Here is a 19,380-nt window from a genome sequence, read left to right on the forward strand (position 1 = left end):
ATCCTGGCATCCCATATGATCTCCCGTGCCTGCCAGGAGCAATTTCTGACCCAAAATCCACCCCCCCCCAAAAAAAAAGAAAAGACTTGACATATTAGACATATTAGAGCAGGGATGTAGCTAGGGGCAAGTAAGTGCTCTGCATGTTGAAGACTTGGTTGGGGACATCCTCAACACCACCCTCAAATCTAAAAATACAACCCCCCCCTAACACTTGGCATACCAACAAAACTAAATGATGCTACCCTAATTTTATGTTTACTTTTTTTTTTTTTTTTTTTTTTGGTTTTTGGGTCACACCCGGTGGTGCTCAGGGGTTACTCCTGGCTGTCTGCTCAGAAATAGCTCCTGGCAGGCACGGGGGACCATATGGGACACCGGGATTCGAACCAACCACCTTTGGTCCTGGATCGGCTGCTTGCAAGGCAAACGCCGCTGTGCTATCTCTCCAGGCCCAATTTTATGTTTACTAAAGTAGGAATCTATTTGACGTTTTAGTTACTGTGTGTTCTCGGAAATGTCTGAAAAAAAAAAGCAACTGAGGGACTAGGATATATTGCAAGAGAGCATCTAATATGCGTGTGTGTGTGTGTGTGTGTGTGTGTGTGTGTGTGTGTGTGTGTGTGTGTGTGGTCTTGGACTCTACACCATGCTACACTGCACTATGGGTACTGCTGGGTGGTCCCCACAGCAATGAATACAAATGTTTATCTTACTTAAGACTTTTCCTCCTCTTTGCAAACATTCTTCCAAATGAGTTCAGAGAAATGAAGTGATTTTGTTGTTGTTTTTTGGTTCACACCTGGATTTACTCCTCGTTCTTTGCTCAGGAATCATTCTTGGCAGGCTTGGGGGACCATATGGGATGCCTGGGATCACCCTCTGTACTATCACTCTGACCCCTCTGATTTGGTTTTAAGAGAGGCCAGAGCAATAATAGCACAGAGGGCAGATTAGTTGCTTTGCATGCAGCGACCCAGGTTTGATCCCTGGTCAAGGAGTAAGCCCTGGCACCACTGTGTGTGACTCCAAAGCAAAAAGAATGACTACTAGGGACCAGCGACATAGTCTAGCAGGCAAGGTGTTTGTCTTACATGTGTCCAACTGGGTTCAAATCCTGATACCCTAGATGATTCGCTGAGTCTGACAGTGTTGGGTATAGCCAATTGAGTGTATGTTTAGGTCTGGTTTCTTTTCTATATTTTGGGGCCACACCCAAGCAGTGCTAGTGGCTACTCTTAGTAACCCCTGCTGAGGTCACTCCTGATGGTGACCTGATGTATTCATTTTCTTTCACTCTTCTCTCTCTCTCTCTCTCTCTCTCTCTCTCTCTCTCTCTCTCTCTCTCTCTCTCTCTCTCTCTCTCTCACACACACACACACACACACACACACACACACACACAAACTAGTGCTAGCTGTTTTTCCCCATTACCATACCCACAACATTTTTTTGTTTTTGTTTTTTTGGTCACACCCAGTACTCAGGGGTTACTCCTGGATATGAGCTCAGAAATCACTCCTGGCAGGTTCGGGGGACCATATGGGATGCTGGGATTCGAACCACTGACCTTATGCATGCAAGGCAAATGCTTTACCTTCATGCTAGCCCCACCCACAAGATTTTTAATCAAAATCTCAAGTTTTTGGGGCTAGAGTGATAGCATAATGGTAGGGCATTTTTACCTTGCACAAAATCGTCCTGGGATGTACCGATTTTTTTTTTTTTTTTGGGCCACACCCGGCGGTGCTCAGGGGTTACTCCTGGCTGTCTGCTCAGAAATAGCTCCTGGCAGGCACCGGGGACCGTATGGGGCACTGGGATTCAAACCAACCACCTTTGGTCCTGGATCAGCTGCTTGCAAGGCAAACGTTGCTGTGCTATCTCTCCGGGCCCTGTACCTGGATTCTATCCCCATCATCCAATACAGTCCCCAAGCCTGCCAGGAGCAATTTTTTGTTTGTTTTTGGGCCACACCTGGTGACACTCAGAGGTTACTCTTGGCTATGCGCTTAGAAATCGCTTATGTCTTGGGGGACCATATGGGACGCCGGGGAATCGAACTGCGGTTTGTACTAAGTTAGCGTTTGCAAGGCAAACACCCTGTGGCTTGTGCCACTGCTCCAGCCCTTTTTTGTTTGTTTGTTTGTTTTTGGGTCACACCCAGCAGTGCTCAGGGGTTACTCCTGGCAGGCTTGGGGGACCATATAGGATGCCAGGAATCAAACCAGATGTCTTGAATCGCTTACAAGGCAAATGCCCTACCCCTGTACTCTCTCTCCAGCCCCCCCCCCCCGAGCAATTTCTGAGCACAGAGCCAGGAGTAGCTCCTGAGCACCACCAGGTGCAACCCAAAAACTAAAACCAAAACAAAACAAAAAAACCCAAAAAACAAAAGCTCAGGTTTTCTTGTGAAGGGAAGAATGATCATAGAACCTATTTTATTTATTTATTTATTTATTTTGGTTTTGGGGTCACACCCGGCAGTGCTCAGGGGTTACTCCTGGCTGTCTGCTCAGAAATAGCTCCTGGCTGGCACGGGGGACCATATGGGACACCGGGATTCGAACCAACCACCTTTGTTCCTGGATTGGCTGCTTGCAAGGCAAACGCCGCTGTGCTATCTCTCCGGGCCCTATTTTATTTTATTTTATTTTTATTATTTTGTTTTTTGGGTCACACCCAGCAGCAGGGGTTACTCCTGGCTCTATGCTCAGAAATTGCCCCTGGCAGGCTCAGGGGACCATAAGGAATGCTGGGATTCGAACCACCGTCCTTCTGCATGCAAGCCAAACACCTTACCTCCATGCTATCTCTCTGGCCCCTAGCACCTATTTTAAAGTCAGAGCTGGTGCGGTGGCCCTAGAGGTAAGGTGTCTGCCTTGCCCGAGCTAGCCTAGGACGGAATACGGTTCCATCCCCGGGCGTCCTATTTGGTTCCCCAAGCCAGGAGCGATTTCTGACTGCATAGCCAGGAGTAACCCCTGAGCGTCAATGGGTGTGCCCCCCCAAAAAAAAGTTATTGGCAAGAATTAAATAATCCACATAAAGGCTCCTGCTCCTAATTTGCTAGTGCTCAGTAAAATAAAATACAGCAACTGTTACTATTTTCATTGGCCCCTGCATAAGTTAAATATGGTCCTCCCCAGTTTGGCCCCTCTCCTCCAAAGAGCTGGGCTGTGATCCTTCCCTGCCCCATCTCATCCACATTGTTTTTGTTTTTGTTTTTGGTTCACACTCGGCAGCACTCAGGGGTTCCTCCTGGCTCTGTGCTCAGAAATTGCTCCTGGATAGTACAGGGACCATATAGGGTGCCAGGATTCGAACCACTGTTCATCCTGGTTTGGCTCCGTGCAAGGCAACCACCCTACGGCTGTGCTATCTCTCCAGACCCTCTCATCCACATTTCTTTGGGCCACTCCCAGAGATGCTTAGGGGTTACTCCTGGCTCTGCACTCAGGGATCACTCCTGGAAACCTATAGGATGCTGAGGATTGTTTTCCATGTTGACTGAGTTCAAGGTAAGCACTCCGTCTGTAGTACTATGGCTCCAGCCCCACATCACACATTTTTGTTCCCCTTCTTCTGGTCCAGACCACTCATCTCCCCCCCCTTTTTTTTTGTTTGTTTTTAGGGCCACATCCGGTGACACTCAGGGGTTACTCATGGCTATGCGTTCAGAAATTGCTCCTGGATCAGGGGACCATATGGGACACCAGGATTGAACCAAGGTCCATCCTGGATCTGTGCATGGAAGGGAAAAGTTCTACCACTGTGCTATTGCTCCGGCCACCAGACCACTCATCTCTTGAGGATTCAAGCTCCCATGGGGAGCAGAAGTCAGTACTGGAAAGTGTGTGAATGATGGGGAGGAGAGTTCCCATGAACATTGAGGATACGTGACAGTTCTGGGGAGTTGCTGTGACCCAGGGTCTTGCCCTAGAGCAGGGAGAAGGGACCAGCTGCTGGAGAAATCTCAGCATGAGGACTATTGTAGGATAGAAGCAATGGCCTGTGGTGGAGCAGGACACTCCTCATGCCTCCACATACATCTTTTCACTTTTTTTTTTTTGGTTTTGGGTCACACCCAGCAGTGCTCAGGGGTTACTCCTTACTCTGCACTCAGAAATCACTCCTCGCAGGCTCGAGGGACCATAAAGGATGCTGGAATTTGAACCACTGTCCTTCTGCATGCAAGGCAAATTGCCTACCTCCATGCTATCTCTCTGGCCCCCCATCTTTTCACTTTAATTGGGCCAAACCCAGCAGTGATGTTTGAGGATGCACCTACTCCCATCAGTGCTGGGAACCATGTGGTGCCAAGGGATAAAACCTAAGCAACCCTTATGCAAAATGCACTTATACACTCCAGCTCTCAAGTCATCTACCTGATTCCACATTTACCTCTCTCATTAAGTTTATTTTGGAAAGGGAGAGGGGTGAAGGGCAACACCTGGAGGTGCTCAGGTGCTCTTGGCTCTGCACTCAAAACTTACTTCTGACACTCTTGGAGGACCAAATGAGGTACCAGGGATTGAACCTGGGTCAACCACATGCAAAGCAAATGTCCTACCTGTTGTACTATTGCTCTGGCCCCAATTAAGTTCTTTTTTCTTTTATGGCGGATGCACCCAGCAGTGCTCAGGCTCAGGGATTACTCCTGGCTCTGCACTTAGGAATCACTCCTGGTGGGCTTGAGGGACCATATGGGATGCCAGAGATTGAATCTGGATTAGCCATGTGCAAGACAAGTGCCTTACCCTCTGCACTGTACTATCACTCCAGCCCCAAGAAGGTACTTTCTAACTATTCTCTGAGAATGTTGCCCAGTACTATCGCTAAGCTGCAACAAAGGTTTAGAAAGATTCCCTTTGGGAAGACTTTGGAGCTAGCCACAACTGGGTTCAGTTATCAGTTATGTACCCTTTAGTCACAGCCTCTCAGTACAGTTCCCAGCTTTCTGAACACAATACTACTTACCGCATACAAGAGTTGATCAGTCTGTCTTGTGACCAGAACAGGCACCCAGGCTGCTTGTTGGTGTCATCATGATCTCCTAATTGAGCACACACCACCCCTTCTGTGCCAGGGCTCTCATGCGCAAGCAAGATCCCAGTTGTTACAAAGTCCAGGACAAATCTCCTTGGTTCAGAAAGCATCCTAGACACCAAGGCCAGCACTTCTACACACAACACCCCACATTGTTCCTAAGAACATCCAAGGCAAACACTGCAGAAACAAGGATCGGAGTCATAGTACATCAGGTGTGGCACTTGCCATGCACGCACAGCCAGCCCAGTTTTGAGCCCTGGTACCCCATATAGTCTCTTAAGTTCTGCCAGGAGTGATCATTGAGTGAAGAGCCAGGAGTAAGTCCTGAGCACTGCCAGGTATGCATCACACCCCCTCCAAATGAAGAACATCCAAGACACGCTAAGTCAACTGGATCCCAGGATCTCTGCCTCTGTTGAGCCCTAGTCTCATGTTTCCCTATTCAGCCGTGTCACATGCAGTTGTGAGCGTCTATAGAAGACCGAGTGGACTTCCCATCTGTTCTCTTCTCATCACTTTTCCGTGTCTGCAGCTCTGGCCCGGAAGCCAGCAGATGGGGGGTTAAGACTGATACCCTGTCCTAGTCCACTCCCCTCCCTTCCTTCTCTGCTCTTCAAGCACTTCGACAAGCCCTTCCTGCTTCCTTGACCCCGTGGCAGCTCCAGCTCTAGTGGATGCTGCAGAACAGGGCAAGAAGTCCTGGCCAGTGCAGGGAGGACCACTGCTCTCTAGCATCTACTAGGGTGAGTGTCAGGATCCTGGGGACTGGGGGTCCACAGCCCTCAGGCCTGCAGGCCATGAAGGGCAATTGGAAGAGGCATTGCCTAGATGAGCTAGTAAGAAGGCACCCACATGTGGAAGGAACCCTTGGTCTAAGGACCAGGACTCAGGGTTTCAGAAGTTTGTGATCGAAGCTGGTATCCACAGGGTTCAGCCAGTAGAGCAATAGGGGCTCACCAGCCCCACAGATTGAAGTGGGCAATTATGAGATGGACCTGGGCTACTTCTGTAAAGCACGAATGTCCCAACTCTGCTCACAGCTGCTGCACCAATGAATGAGCCTTTGCTGCTTCGCAGCTCAATCTGGGGGAGTGGGGGCCCAGCTGTGGGGGCAGATCCTGTTGAGTAGCTCCCACAGGATCCAAGGCCACTGCCCCCCCCCATCCCTCAGTGTATTCCTCCCACCCTGTGCTGTGGAGCTTCCCAGATGCTTTTCTTGGCCTGAGGATTAGACCCTCAGGGCTGCGACTGTGGGAGGGAGAGGTGGCGCCAATAGTCAAATCTGGAGCGTGGAGATGGCCCTGGTGGAGGAGGCGCTGTCCTAGTTGAGGGGCGAGGGCCAGCCCTTCATGTAGGGGTGGTGCTAGGCATGGTAAGAGGGTCTGAGCATGCAGCTCTTGCCACTCCAGACAGGCCAGTTCTCATTGTGGGGTGCTGCCTTCTAGACTGGAAGGAAGCCTAGGAACCTGGAACCAGGATGTCGGCCAACAAGGGCTGGTGGGCACCACCCGAGGGAGATGACAGTGTGTCTGCAAGGCTCCTTAGGAAGAGCAAGGAGTCACCGCTGGTGCCTGTAGGTGAGTGGGGGAGGAGGGGTGGCTGGTCTCTGAGAATTGGGCTCCCAGAACTTTTCAAGAAAGTTTTCAGGTCTTAAAGCAAAGGTGCCCAGGACGGACAGCCCTATCCAATGAGGCCACCTGGATGGGTAAGGCAGTGCATAGCCCTGCACATAAGAAGTGAGGACATGGATCACCAATAACAGCCATGGGATGGGAAGGAACCATTTGGGGAACCCCTTCCCGATACGGGGAGCAGGAGGGCAAGGTCACAGCCCACAGGAGTAGCAGTGGAAGCAGCGTTGGATGGAAGAGGGGGTAGTCTGGACAGGCTAGCACTGAGGCCAGGTGTCACCTAGAGACGGCCACTTAAAAATGCCCCTGGGAAGACAGCCTCCTCCTCCCTGCAAGCTCCTAGGAGCACATGGGGGCAGTGCCAGCTGTGCCCAGGGTTCCCATTCTCTGTCACAGGTTTAGCAGGCTGCCTGGTGGTGGCGGTGTACAGGATTTACCGGCTGAAAGCCCGGGGCCCCACCAAGATGTCCATCCACCTGATCCACACGCGAGTGGCGGCGCAGGCCTGTGCGGTGGGCGCAATCATGCTGGGTGAGTAGCAAGGCAGGTTGCCCAGAGGTAGAGGCGGGCGAAGAATGCCAACACCAAAGGAGCTGGGTTCCAGTCCTCTTCCCACATCAGGGGTATGGTGAAGCCTCTGGAAGGGGAACTTTCAGGGATCCCTGGCTAATTTCCCATCTTATGTCTGTAGGGAAAGTTTGGTCTGTTTTCTGAACTTGTCCTAGGACTCAGAAAAACCATCAGGGGCCAAGAGATGGCTAACAATGATGGAGCACAGGTTTTACGTGCTGAAATCCTGGGTTCGATCTCTGACACTGCATGGCCTGCTCAGTATGGCCTGTACTGCTAGGTGCTTTTTGGCCCAAAGCCAAGTAGATGGTCCAGAGGTTGAGGCACTTGCCTTGCCTGTGAATGTATCTCGTGTCATACATGACTCCTATGCATAGAACTCTGGACACCACCGGGTGTGACCCAAAAATCAATGCAAAGAAACTCCCCACCCTGAAATGTTGAATTTCTCTCCTCTGCCCAGGAGGCAGTCAGTGGTGTCCTCTCAGGAACACGACCACCCTCTCAGGATGCTAGCTTCTCATAGGTAATGAGCTGGAGGTGTGTGTAGCTCTAACAGTGACTGTGCCAGTTCGGCCTGTGCCCTGTGGGGCCGAGCCAGGGGAGCAGGAAAGCTGGTCCTCAAGAACAGCAGGAGTCGGACCACTGAGGTTCCTCCTCCCTGGGATGTCCTTTCCTCCCACAGGGGCTGTGTACACCATGTACAGAGATTATATCAAGAGGACAGCGCAGGACACCGGGGAGAAATAGCCACTCCTACCAGGCCAGCACTTGGCCCTCTCATACCCGGTTTCCAATAAAGTGGCTTTGAGGAAAATCAGAAGTCTATTCCTTCCATGGGCAGAAGAGATGATGGGAACAGAAGTGCTGGTCGTGGGATGGCTTCAAACAGGAAAATTCTGGTTCCCAGCCTCAAGGTTAGGGATACTCTGAGGGGCAGGGGCATGCCAGCAGCCTGACCACCTCAGGCCCCTCAAGAACAAGGCAGAGAGGTGGGGTGAGGGTGAGGCTTTAGGGACTGATTGAGGCAGGTGGTCTCTGCCAGGCCTGGTCCTGGGGGACCCAGGCAGGAAGTGCGCCGAAGCCAGAGCAGACAGGGACGCCTCAGGGGACACTCACAGAACCCCAGGGCCAGGGCGAGAAGCTGGAAGAGGGGAAGGAGGGTCAGATAAAAGCAGAGCCACGTAGCAGTCAGAATGTTCTGTTCACTTAGAAATCATGTCTACAATCAAATAGTTAAAAAAAAAAAAAAAAAGAAAGAATTCCATGTAAACCCTAAAGATTGGGCCCCGTATTTAACACTTGAGCACCGTCATCCTTCGTTGAGCCCAAGTTCCACTCTGTTCCCTGGGAATGAAGGCAGGTGGAGACCATGGAAAGAATGAGGTGTGGGGGCAGACACGCCTCTCTTCCTGGGTATTGGGTACGAGGCTCTTGGCTGGCCAGCGAGGGAAGCTCCAGAAGTTCCAACTAGGAGGGGCAGATGCTGCGCTGACATGGAGTGCTCACATGGGGTAGTTGAGCACAACATCCTGCTTGGCGAGCTCCAGCAACATAGGGTCATCGAAGAACTTGCTGATGCTCACATCTTCACTCAGGCCCTGCCGAGGGGCAAACGGAAATGGGGCGCCTGAAGTGGGGGGTAGAGGGGTCCTGCCTTCGGGGGCTGATCCCAAGGGAGAAGGCCCTCACATAGCCACACTGTACCTTGGCCCAAGGAGAGTGCCCCATCTACTTGTTGGCATCCTCTACTCCCAGTCTTTGGTTCAATTTCTTTTTTTTTTTTTTTGGGGGGGGGGGGTCACACTCAGCAGTGCTCAGAAATCGCCCCTGGCAGGCACAGCGGACCATATGGGATCCTGGGATTCAAACCAGTGACCTTCTTGTTTTACTTTTTTTTTTTGGTGATTTTTGGGTCACACCCGGCAGTGCTCAGAAATTGCTCCTGAAAGGCACGGGGGACCATATGGGAAGCCGGATTCGAGCTGATGACCTTCTGCATGAAAGGCAAATGTCTTACCTCCATGCTATCTCTCCAGCCCCCGTTCAATTTCTTTAAAAGGAAGAAATGAAGAGACACCCAACTGCAGAGAGTAACCCCCATACACACCTTCCTCCGTCGGGTTTTGATCATGAATTCCCGAGCTAGGTGAGGGGCTGGCTGGGGCTCCAGGGGACGGATCACAATGCTCTTGTCCAGAGGATCACCAGGGACAATCTGGAAGTCAAAGGAATTGGAAATGTTCCAGCAGCCCTCCCAGAGCACTCAGGTCTAGAATCGGAACTCCTGAGGAGAAGAGAAGGCAAAGGATCTTTTGGGGCTCAGGAGAGAAACAGGGCAAAGGGAGGTGACGCTTTCTCACCTGCCAGTGGTGGAAGACAGACAGGGAGAAGGCCTGGCCCTGGGTGTGGGTCCGCAGATCTGTCTCAAAACCAAAAGAGTCGATGGCGGGGATAAAAGCTTTGATGGTATAGAGGGGGGAGCCGGGAATGGGCGCGTCCTGTGTCACGTGGCCCCTGGTAAGAGAGATAAAGGGTGAGTCCCTACAGCTGCAGAGGCTAAGAGCAAAGCAGCCCCAGACCAGACAGAGCAGGAGCTCAGAGAGCAGGACTGGAAGGAGCTCAAAGGGAAGTCACTCAGGTTAGAGCTCTCTAAGAAGGGGGCCAAAGGAGGTAAAATCTTGCTTCTTGCTTGATTTTTGATCTGGGCTTTTATTTTACTCCTGGCTCTAAACTCAGGAATCACTCTTGGCAGAGATTGAGGGGGGCAATCACATATATGGGGATAGAACAGGGGTGGGTTGTGTCTAAGACAAACATCTTTACTTTCCTGTTTTGTTTTTGGGCCACACCCAGTGACACTCAAGGTTTACTCCTGGCTATGCATTCAGAAATCGCTCCTGGCTTGGGGGACCATATGGGATGCCGAGGGACCAAACTGCGGTTTGTCCTAGTTAGCACATGTAAGACAAGTGCCCTACTGCTTGTGCCACTGCTCCGGCCCCAAAGACAAACATCTTTATGGTTTTGTTTTGGAGCCACATGTGGCAGTGCTCAGAGATTACTCCTGACTGTACTCTGGAATCACTCCTAGTGGATTTAGAGGACCTTATGGGTTGCTGGGAATTGAACCCAATTGGATGCATGCAGTCTAAGTGACTTCCCTGCTTCACTATTGCTCTGGCCTTTAAAGCATATCAACCCTTGTACTAGCTCTCTGGCCTGGGAACCACAAATTTTAATGTGTTGTGTATGGAGGGAATCACATAATTGTTCCTATGTCCTCCAGAAAACCCAGCTCACTGGATGTCAGGATGGTGTGGAGGCTACAATGCCTTCCCAGCAGTCCTGCTCACCCCACCCTATAAATGCTGCTCACCTGCGCCTGGCCAGGACAGTATAGACAGCGGACACACAGTCTGCAGGGGCCTGCACCTCCACAAAGTAGTACGGCTCCATCAGACGCGGTGTGGCCTGCAACAGAGGAGGGAGGAAAGGCTCCTGGGCTGGAGGAATTGGGGAACTGGGTCTGGGAACTGGGGGTGGGGGGGAGGCTTTGGGAATGGACAAGTCCTCAGGCTCTGATGTTGCCCTTACCATGAGAAAGGCTGAATAGACGACTCTCCTCGCTGTGGGGATGATCTGGCCCCCGCCTCGGTGCAGGGGCTCCTGGGCAACCACAGCATCCAGGATCTTAAACTTGACGTTACGAATCACTGGAAAGGAGAGGGAAAGCTGATGGGAGGGGCCATAGAAGGCAGCAGGGCCCACAGACATTGTCAAGGGAGCCAGGAAGGCAGCATGTGGCCACAGAGCAAGACGAAGTCTGCTGTGCAGAAGAGCATCAGAGCAGGGCTGTGCAGATGTTGATGCTGGATTTGGTCCAGGTGCCCTGCACATGCCACACAGCTTCCTAAGTGTAGATGCTTCTTTTATAGATATTAAATGATGTGAATTTTTTTGGGGGAATGGGAATGGAGGAAACAAATAGCCAGTGGTGCTCAGTGGCTACTCCCAGCTCTGTGTTCAGGGGTCACTACTGATGGTGCTTGGAGGACCATAAAGGGCTGAGGATTGAACATCATTTGCAAAGCAAGTGCTCCACTCACCGAACTCTCTCTAGCCCTAGATCTGAAACTATTCTGAGGTGAACAGTTAAGTCCTAAAATCTTTTTTGTTTTATTTTGGCTTTTGGGTCACACCTGGCAGCGCTCAGGGGTTACTCCTGACTCTATGCTCAGAAATCACTCTTGGCAGGCTTGGGGGACCATATGGGATGCTGGGATTTGAACCACTGTTTTTCTGCATGCAAGGCAAACACCCTACCTCCATGCTATCTTTCCGGCCCCATCTCCACCCCTGATTTTTAAATTTGCAAAATCCAGTAATGCTCAGGGGTTATTCCAGACTCTGTACTGGTGATCATATAGGGCATCAGGTACAAAACCCAGATCAGCATGTGCAAGACCGAGCAAACTACTCACACTATTTGCTGTATAATTGCCCCAGGCCCTTCATCTTTCTCTCGGCTCATTTTCTCAGACAGACACAAGTTGCCAGGAGTGAGGAGCAAATGCCAGTCTAGCAATGTCATTTCCAGGACAGAACCAGCAGTGATGGTGGTGGTGGGGGACAGGAAAGGAGGGGAGGATAGACACAGGTTCGCCTGACCAGCTCCAGAGGACTCACACTCATCGCAGAGGGGCCCCTCTCTGGTCCCCCACTGGAACCCTTGAACGATGCTGTCCTTCACTGAGCCAAGGAGAGCCTTGTCCACCTGCAGGAAGGAGAGGGAGGGAGCTCAGCAGGGTATGGCACAGCAACCGGGTTTACTGGTCAGGTGGACTTGCCAAACAGGGGCATCCTCATGCTCCTTCATGAAATGCTCTCAAGAGAGAAGAGGCTTGCCCCCCCCCCTTGGGGTGCCCATCAGGTTCTGTACCTCAGAGGGCAGGGTATCGTCCACCAGGATGTTGGGGCCAGTGGCATCAGGCCCAAAAGCCCAGATCGAGCGAGCAGCCAGCAAATCCCAATCGTACTTGGTCTGGAAAAACTCTCCCAGCTTCTTCCTGAGGGAGGCGGAGAAAACCATTTGGGAGGCTCTGTGCCTGCCACCTGGCAAGCCCCAGCCCACCCAGGGACCAGAGCAAAAAGGAGGGGAGCCTGCACCTCCCAGAAGACCCTGTTCCCCCCACCCCCAAGATAAGCTCTGTCCCTACTTCCCTTTGGCCATGGTCTTACCGGTTCCACGTTATCTGCACCACTTCGTTCTCGATGTCCTCAGCTAGGCCCTTCTCCAGGGGCTCCGCAATCATGGTGATCTTGTTCCTAGTCAGGGAGGAAACAAGGAACAAGCACATTGAGCAGTACGAGGAGAAAAGACAGCCCTGAGAAAGGATGACAAGGAGGCAGGAAACTGGCTCAGGGAATGCTTCATAGAAGCCAAATGCTTATTTTTTTTTTTTATTTTTGTTTTTGTGCCTTACTGGTAGTGCTCAGGATTCATTCCTGGCTCTGCACTCATAGATCACTGCTGGCAAGTCTCAGGGGACCATCACATGCAAGCAAGCGTCAGACCTGCTGTACTACTGCTCTGGCCCCATAGGCCCCAAGGTTCAATTCCAGGTGCACCCACTACAGTGACAAAGGAATAGTTAACAGGAACATTTGTTTAAGGCATGGGGGCAGGGGGCAGAAGAAAGCACGAATGATGCAGCATTCGATTTTGAACCATACCAGGTACCTGGGAATTGTGAGGGCTCAGAGTCAAGTCCCAGCTATACTTGGGGGGTAGTTGTGGTGCTGAGGAATCAAACCTAGGCCTGCCTCTCCCATGCAAAGCATGCACTCAACTCCTTAAAAAATATAAAATTTTGGGCCCGGAGAGATAGCACAGCGGTGTTTGCCTTGCAAGCAGCCGATCCGGGATCTAAGGTGGTTGGTTCGAATCTCAGTGTCCCGTATGGTCCCTTGTTCCTGCCAGGAGCTATTTCTGAGCAGACAGCCAGGAGTAACCCCCGAATACCACCCGGTGTGGCCCAAAACCAAAAATAAATAAATAAAAAAAATTTTTTTGTGTAGTTTTTGGGTCACACCCAGCGGTGTTCAGGGGAAACTCCTGGCTCCATGCTCAAAAATTGCTCCTGGCAGGCACGGGGGACCATATGGGAAGCCAGATTCAAACTGATGACCTTCTGCATGAAAGGCAAATGCCTTACCTCCATGCTATCTCTCCGGCCCCCAATAAATAAAAATTTATTTATTTTGTTTGTTTGTTTTGGTTTTTGGGTCACACCCAGCAGCGCTCAGAGGTTACTCCTGGCTCTATGCTCATGCTCCTGGCAGGCTCAGGGGACCATATGGGATGCCGGAATTAGAACCACTCTCCTTCTGCATGCAAGGCAACGCTTTTCCTCCATGTTATCTCTCTGGCCCCAAAACTTTTTTTCTTTAAAAAAAAAAAAAAAAAAAGGCAACAAACAAGCTTTCCCAGGAGCTAGGGAAGATAGGAGTAAGGAGCTGGTGTGTTTTGAGGCTCTATTTTGGTGTCGTGATTTCAAGCATGAACCCAAGGCAGATGCTCTCTCTTACTGAGGTATATCCCACCCATGGGGAATTTTTGAGTTGGTCATAAAAGATCATATGGAGAGAGGCAGCAATCAAAGGAACCAGGAGACAATACAGTGGTTACATGCACTTGACCTAGGTTTCATTCCTAGCATCACATGCTCCCCACCCACCATTGCCCTGTACCCTGCCAGAGAGGTCCGGGTACCCCCCACACCAACCACAAGTCTGAGTAGCAGCACATCCTCTGGCATTTATACTGAAATCCAGCCTGGGTAGCTGAGAATCACTGCTGGGAACCCAGAAATCATGAGCACTGCTTGGAAGGCCCCCTCAAAAAGCAGATATTCTACTGCCTCATGTTCACAGAAGGGTGAGAGGCGGGAAATACAGGCCTTCATGGCAACCCCCAACTTACTTCTTGTTGGGCGTTTCGGCAAAGCACTTGAGGGAGGATGTCTCCACCACCGTCTCACAGAATGTGACGACAGGGTCAGCCACCTGCAGATCACAGCAGATATAAGGGGGCCTGAGTGCCCTGTCGCGTACTCCACAGAGAGCCCCATGTAAACCAGTAGCAGTGACAAGGATGGGGACAGATCAGAAGTGGCCTCTCGGGGCCGGGCGGTGGCGCTGGAGGTAAGGTGCCTGCCTTGCCTGCGCTAGCCTAGGACGGACCGCGGTTCGATCCCCCGGCGTCCCATATGGTCCCCCAAGCCAGGAGCGACTTCTGAGCGCATAGTCAGGAGTAACCCCTGAGCGTCACCAGGTGTGGCCCAAAAACCAAAAAAAAAAAAAAGAAGTGGCCTCTCCCCAAAGGCCTGAGACCCCTACAGCATGACCTCTCCCCTCCCTCCCCCTGACCCCCACTGAATGCTCCCAGGATCTGCAATATTTAGCATGAGACCTGCTGCCCAACCCTAGGGAACTCAGCTCCTCTCAAACCCATCCAAGGCGTGCAGGCAACCCAAGTCCCCAAGCACTGTCCGGGGGTGTTTGGAGAAGAATTGGGGGGTGGGAGGAGCGCTATGTTCCTGCATAGCCTTGGAGGACAGAATGATCTCAACTGGGACTTCAAGGCCAAGACAGTTCCGTCTTTAGTCCTGGGACCTGAGACTTGAGGAACCTTGGGAGGCCTATCCGACAGAGACCATGCAGAGTTGCGGTCAGCCCTTGCCCAGCAGCACACTTGCCCACATCCGCTCCCCTTCCCTGGGATCTGGGAGCCCTCAGGAAAAAATAAACAGTTCAGAAGTCAGTCAAACATCAATTAAGTTTACTTAATCACGGCGTACCTTGATGTCGATCTCTGAGTACATCTTGCGCAGGTCGTGCATTACGCAGTCCAGGTAAAGCTCGCCCGTGCCCAGGATCACATGCTCGCCAGACTCTTCTACCTGCAACACCAGGCTTGGGCTCACAGGCTGCACACTGAGGCTGCCACAGCAGAAGGAAACAAATGCAGTGTGTGTTCCCCTGTGTGTGTGTGTGTGTGTATGGTGTACTATGGGGCAACCCTGAGATGTCTGAGATATCTTCCTGATCCTCGCAGGCCAATGAGAGAAACTCCTTAATCTTAGCCCCCTCTTGGCCTTTTAGGGGGAATCTTGCCCTTTCTGGGCTTTACTTATTTTGTTTTCCTAGTTTTGGGCCATGTCGGCAATGCTTAGGAACTACTCCCAGTTCCTGGCAGTATTCAAGGGACCATGAGGTATTGAGAATTGAACCTGGGGCTCCTTCATGCAAAACACGCTCAGTCCACGAGTAACCTCCCTGGTCAACCCTGCCCTCTGCAGACAGAAACCCACACTTCAGGGACTGGAGCAGTAGTACAGTAGGGAAGGCATTTGCCTTGCACAGGGCTGATCTGGATTCGGTTTGATCCCCGGCATCCTATATGGTTCCCTGAGTACTGCTAGGAGTCATTCCTTAATGCAGGACTAGAATAAGACCTGGGCACCACTGAGTATGGCCCCAAAACCAATAAAAAAAAATCCCACATTTTAGCTCTGGCCTTTCGACTGCCCGAAAGCATCTGCAAGCAGTTTCTGAGGGTTCACAGACTTGTTGGGAAACAAATTCAGATCCGTTTAGGGGTCACACCTGGCAGTGTTCAGGGGCTACTCTGAGCTCCCAGAAGTACATCAACCCAGACCTCCTACCTGCACAGGCAGCACTCAGGGGAGATACTTTTCCAGAAACGCCTTTTTCCATCTAGAGACACTCATGGAAGTCGCTCATGGACCCATCCCCCCCAACAGGCTGCAGAGCAGCCTGCAGGGAGCAGGGGGGGCCAAGGCAGTGGGCAGCTACCTTCATGGGGACCCACCTTGGTGGTGAGAGATGGGTAGCTCTTGTTGACCTTCCGCAAGCCATCCAGCATCTTGGGTAGCTCCGAGGGGTTGACCGGTTCTACAGCAATCTTGATGACAGATGTGGTATTGAATTTTAAGGGCCGGAAAATCTGGGCCTGAGACCAGAAACACAGGTGTGAAGGCTTGTGGCCGAAAGGGCAGAGCTAATAAAGCAGCAGCCTTTCCCCTGCCCAGAAGCCCCCCGAAACTCCTGTGAATTTGCCAGAACAGAGAGAGTAGCATGATGGGGTCCCCTAATTCTAGTATCTGAGCTGAATAGAGGCAAGGCCAGCTCCAGGGAGCCCCGCTTCCCTGGAGTTCTGCTGCCCATAGGGCTGACTTCGTAGGACTCTAACAGAATGGGTTGTAGCTGCCTCTACCTCCTCATTGCCCCGGGGCTCTGTGATGGTTGCAGTCTTGACAATTGGTTGATCCACGCCTTCTATCAGCACCCAATTGCCAGCAGGAACTCGGTTCACTTCAATATGGTACCTGGAGCAACAACCAACAAACAGCAGTGAGCTCTGAGCATAGGACTCACTCCCAACATTTCCTGAGCCCCTACCCAGAGCAAGAAACAGAGGTGAGTGGCACAGACACGACCAATGAGGCAAACATGCACCCACACATACACGGCTGGCTGTAGACTGCTGAGTGTTATGCTATGGGAGGGAAGAGCAAGGTTCAGGGAGAGGATCAAAAAGGAAATCGGTGGGACTGGAGAGATAGCACAGCTGCGTTTGCCTTGCAAGCAGCTGACCCAGGACCTAAGGTGGTTGGTTCGAATCCCAGTGTCCCATATGGTCCCCTGTGCCAGCCAGGAGCTATTTCTGAGCAGACAGCCAGGAGTAACCCCTGAGCGCCGCTGGGTGTGGCCCAAAAACCAAATTAAAAAAAAAAAAAAAGAAGGAAACTGAACTGGAACTACCCCACAGAGTGAAAGCACTGCGGTAGCTATGATTCTCCCAGTGCTTTAGGTATCTACTGGCAGAACAGGGGTCTGGAAGACCGGGGAGGGATGTCCTGCACATGCAGCACTGCTTTGGAGCCATTTCCAAGCTGACATAGACACTGAGAAAGTGACAAGCAGCCCATAGATAGAAGCTGGGCTTAGGTGTACACTAGAGTGGTGCAAGGAAGTCACAAAACAAGGAGCAGAGGGGCCAGAAAGATAGTACTGTGGGTAGGGTACTTGCCTTACATATGGCCAACCTTTTTTTTTTTTTTGTGGTTTTTTTGGATCACACCCGGCAGTGCTCAGGGGTTACTCCTGGCTCCATGCTCAGAAATTGCTCCTGGCAGGCACGGGGGACCATATGGGACGCTGGGATTCGAACCGATGACCTCTTGCATGAAAGGCAAATGCCTTACCTCCATGCTATCTCTCCAGCCCCACATATGGCCAACCTTTAACTGATCCCCAGCACCACATATGGCTACCCCCACCCAGCAACCCCAGAAATGAATCCTGAGTGCAGAGCTAGGAGTAAGTCAAGAGCACAATCAGATGTGACCCAAAAACCAAACCAAACTAAAAAAACAACAAAATATGAGCCAGGGACCAGAATAATAAAACAGCAGGTAGGTGTTTGCCCTGCATGTGCTGACCTGAGCTCAATCCCTGGCACCCCATATGGTTCCGAGCCCACTAGGAGTATTTCCTGAGTGCAGAGCCAGAAGTTCGCCCTGAGCATTGCCAGGTTTGTGACCCTCCACCTCCAAAAGGACAGCAGAAGCTAAGGGACAACTTCTCTTAGGGAAAAACATGCAGGTTATAAATTAATAATCAGAGATGAGGCCAGATTAGGAGATAAAGAACATACAGGCCATCACACACAAGGGAAGGCTCTGCAATGGCCTGGGGGATTACAGAAGGGGGCACCAGGAAGCCCTGTATTTCCCACAGAGATACTAGGGCTATTCCAGGGTCAAGGCCTAGATGTGCTCAAGAGGCTGTAGCTGGTGGTACCTGGCCACGGAGATCCACAGGCGGCCCACGGTGCAGATTTGTGAGTCCTCCTCATCCTCCAGGGTGTAGTTCTCCCCCAGCACCTTTACTGGCTGCCCTGCGTGGATGGTGCCACTGAGCACCCGGCCAAAGGCGTGGAACTGAACTCCGTCATCGGTGCTGTACATCTTTGTGGTGTGGCACATCAGGGGTCCCTAGAGGGGGGCAGAGCGCTGTCTCAGTCCACAATCAGGGGCAACGACCATGAGCTCCACTTCCCTTGAGAGCACTGGTATGAGTAGAGGGGCTGAGCTTTAGGACATTCCCTCCTGGGTGAACAGATGCCATCGACATTGCCCAGAACCATCTCCTTGTTTCCTCTTTTACTGAGAGGGACTTGGGGACGACACAGCATTGCTCTGGATTCTTGCTCAGGAGTGACCCTTAGCAGGGTTTGGTATGGAGTGCCAGAGTTCAAACCAGGTTGATGGCATTCAAGGGAAGTGCCCTACCTTCCGTACCATTTCCCAGCTTTGCTTCTCCTGGCTACACATAATTATCACCCCAATCCACTAGACTCTCACTCGAAAGAATAAATGAGGGGCCTGAGCTCATTTCACTGGCAGTGGTGATCTCTGAACCCAGGCTGGTCTAGCCACATGCACGGAAGACATCAGCACGGGTGGGAGGAGGCCTTGCCACTATGGCTAGAGAACAGCACCCACTGCCCCCAGGTTCTCCTCACATCGGGGTCACAGTCGCTCATGGCCTCGCCGAGGTCGGAGTCCACGCCGCCCGTGTAGGTGTGCTCGATCTTTGGCTTGGCGCCCACCTTCGGAGATGGGATGTGCTGCACACACATGTCCACGAAGCCTGGTGTGGAGGATGAGTGTTAGGGTGCACCGGGGAGCAGATGAGAAATGAACCACCTGGGACAGCCCAAAAGCACCAAGTGCAAAGGTTGATTTATGGCCCAGGGCCACAGAGAGATTTTGGGGGGTCAAGACAACCTAGATGGGGCCGGGCGGTGGCGCTAAAGGTAAGGTGCCTGCCTTGCCTGCGCTAACCTTGGACGGACCGCGGTTCGATCCCCCGGTGTCCCATATGGTCCCCCAAGCCAGGAGCAACTTCTGAGCACATAGCCAGGAGTAACCCCTGAGCGTTACTGGGTGTGGCCCAAAAACCAAAAAAAAAAAAAAAAAAAAAAAAAAAAAGAAAGTTAAGACAACCTAGATGTGAGGTCAAGATAATCCCTAGA

At 51.7% G+C, this 19,380-nt stretch overlaps 2 protein-coding genes across 2 annotated transcripts in view; one reads left to right on the forward strand and one right to left on the reverse strand.

Annotated features, from left to right (window-relative positions):
• The first annotated feature begins 6,486 nt into the window (after positions 1-6,486).
• HIGD1B (HIG1 hypoxia inducible domain family member 1B) lies at positions 6,487-8,065 on the forward strand. The gene is made up of 3 exons (XM_049781520.1): positions 6,487-6,629; positions 7,080-7,214; positions 7,939-8,065. The coding sequence occupies exons 1-3, from the start codon at positions 6,530-6,532 to the stop codon at positions 8,001-8,003; spliced, it is 300 nt and encodes a 99-aa protein (XP_049637477.1). The 5' UTR covers positions 6,487-6,529; the 3' UTR covers positions 8,004-8,065.
• Positions 8,066-8,443: 378 nt separating this feature from the next.
• EFTUD2 (elongation factor Tu GTP binding domain containing 2) overlaps positions 8,444-19,380 on the reverse strand; it is a 42,086-nt gene continuing 31,149 nt past the window's right edge. Inside the window, exons 15-28 of the mRNA XM_049781665.1 lie at positions 18,868-18,995; positions 18,144-18,337; positions 16,555-16,666; positions 16,150-16,290; positions 15,116-15,217; positions 14,239-14,321; positions 12,495-12,581; positions 12,196-12,322; positions 11,943-12,030; positions 10,851-10,969; positions 10,633-10,727; positions 9,617-9,770; positions 9,364-9,471; positions 8,444-8,854 (exon numbers count right to left, since the gene is read on the reverse strand). Of these exons, the coding sequence (XP_049637622.1) occupies positions 8,759-8,854; positions 9,364-9,471; positions 9,617-9,770; positions 10,633-10,727; positions 10,851-10,969; positions 11,943-12,030; positions 12,196-12,322; positions 12,495-12,581; positions 14,239-14,321; positions 15,116-15,217; positions 16,150-16,290; positions 16,555-16,666; positions 18,144-18,337; positions 18,868-18,995 (1,634 nt within the window). The 3' untranslated portion in view covers positions 8,444-8,758. The remainder of the gene's footprint in view (positions 8,855-9,363; positions 9,472-9,616; positions 9,771-10,632; positions 10,728-10,850; positions 10,970-11,942; positions 12,031-12,195; positions 12,323-12,494; positions 12,582-14,238; positions 14,322-15,115; positions 15,218-16,149; positions 16,291-16,554; positions 16,667-18,143; positions 18,338-18,867; positions 18,996-19,380) is intronic.

Source organism: Suncus etruscus, chromosome 1 (genome assembly GCF_024139225.1).
Source record: "Suncus etruscus isolate mSunEtr1 chromosome 1, mSunEtr1.pri.cur, whole genome shotgun sequence".
Classification (NCBI taxonomy): domain Eukaryota; kingdom Metazoa; phylum Chordata; class Mammalia; order Eulipotyphla; family Soricidae; genus Suncus; species Suncus etruscus.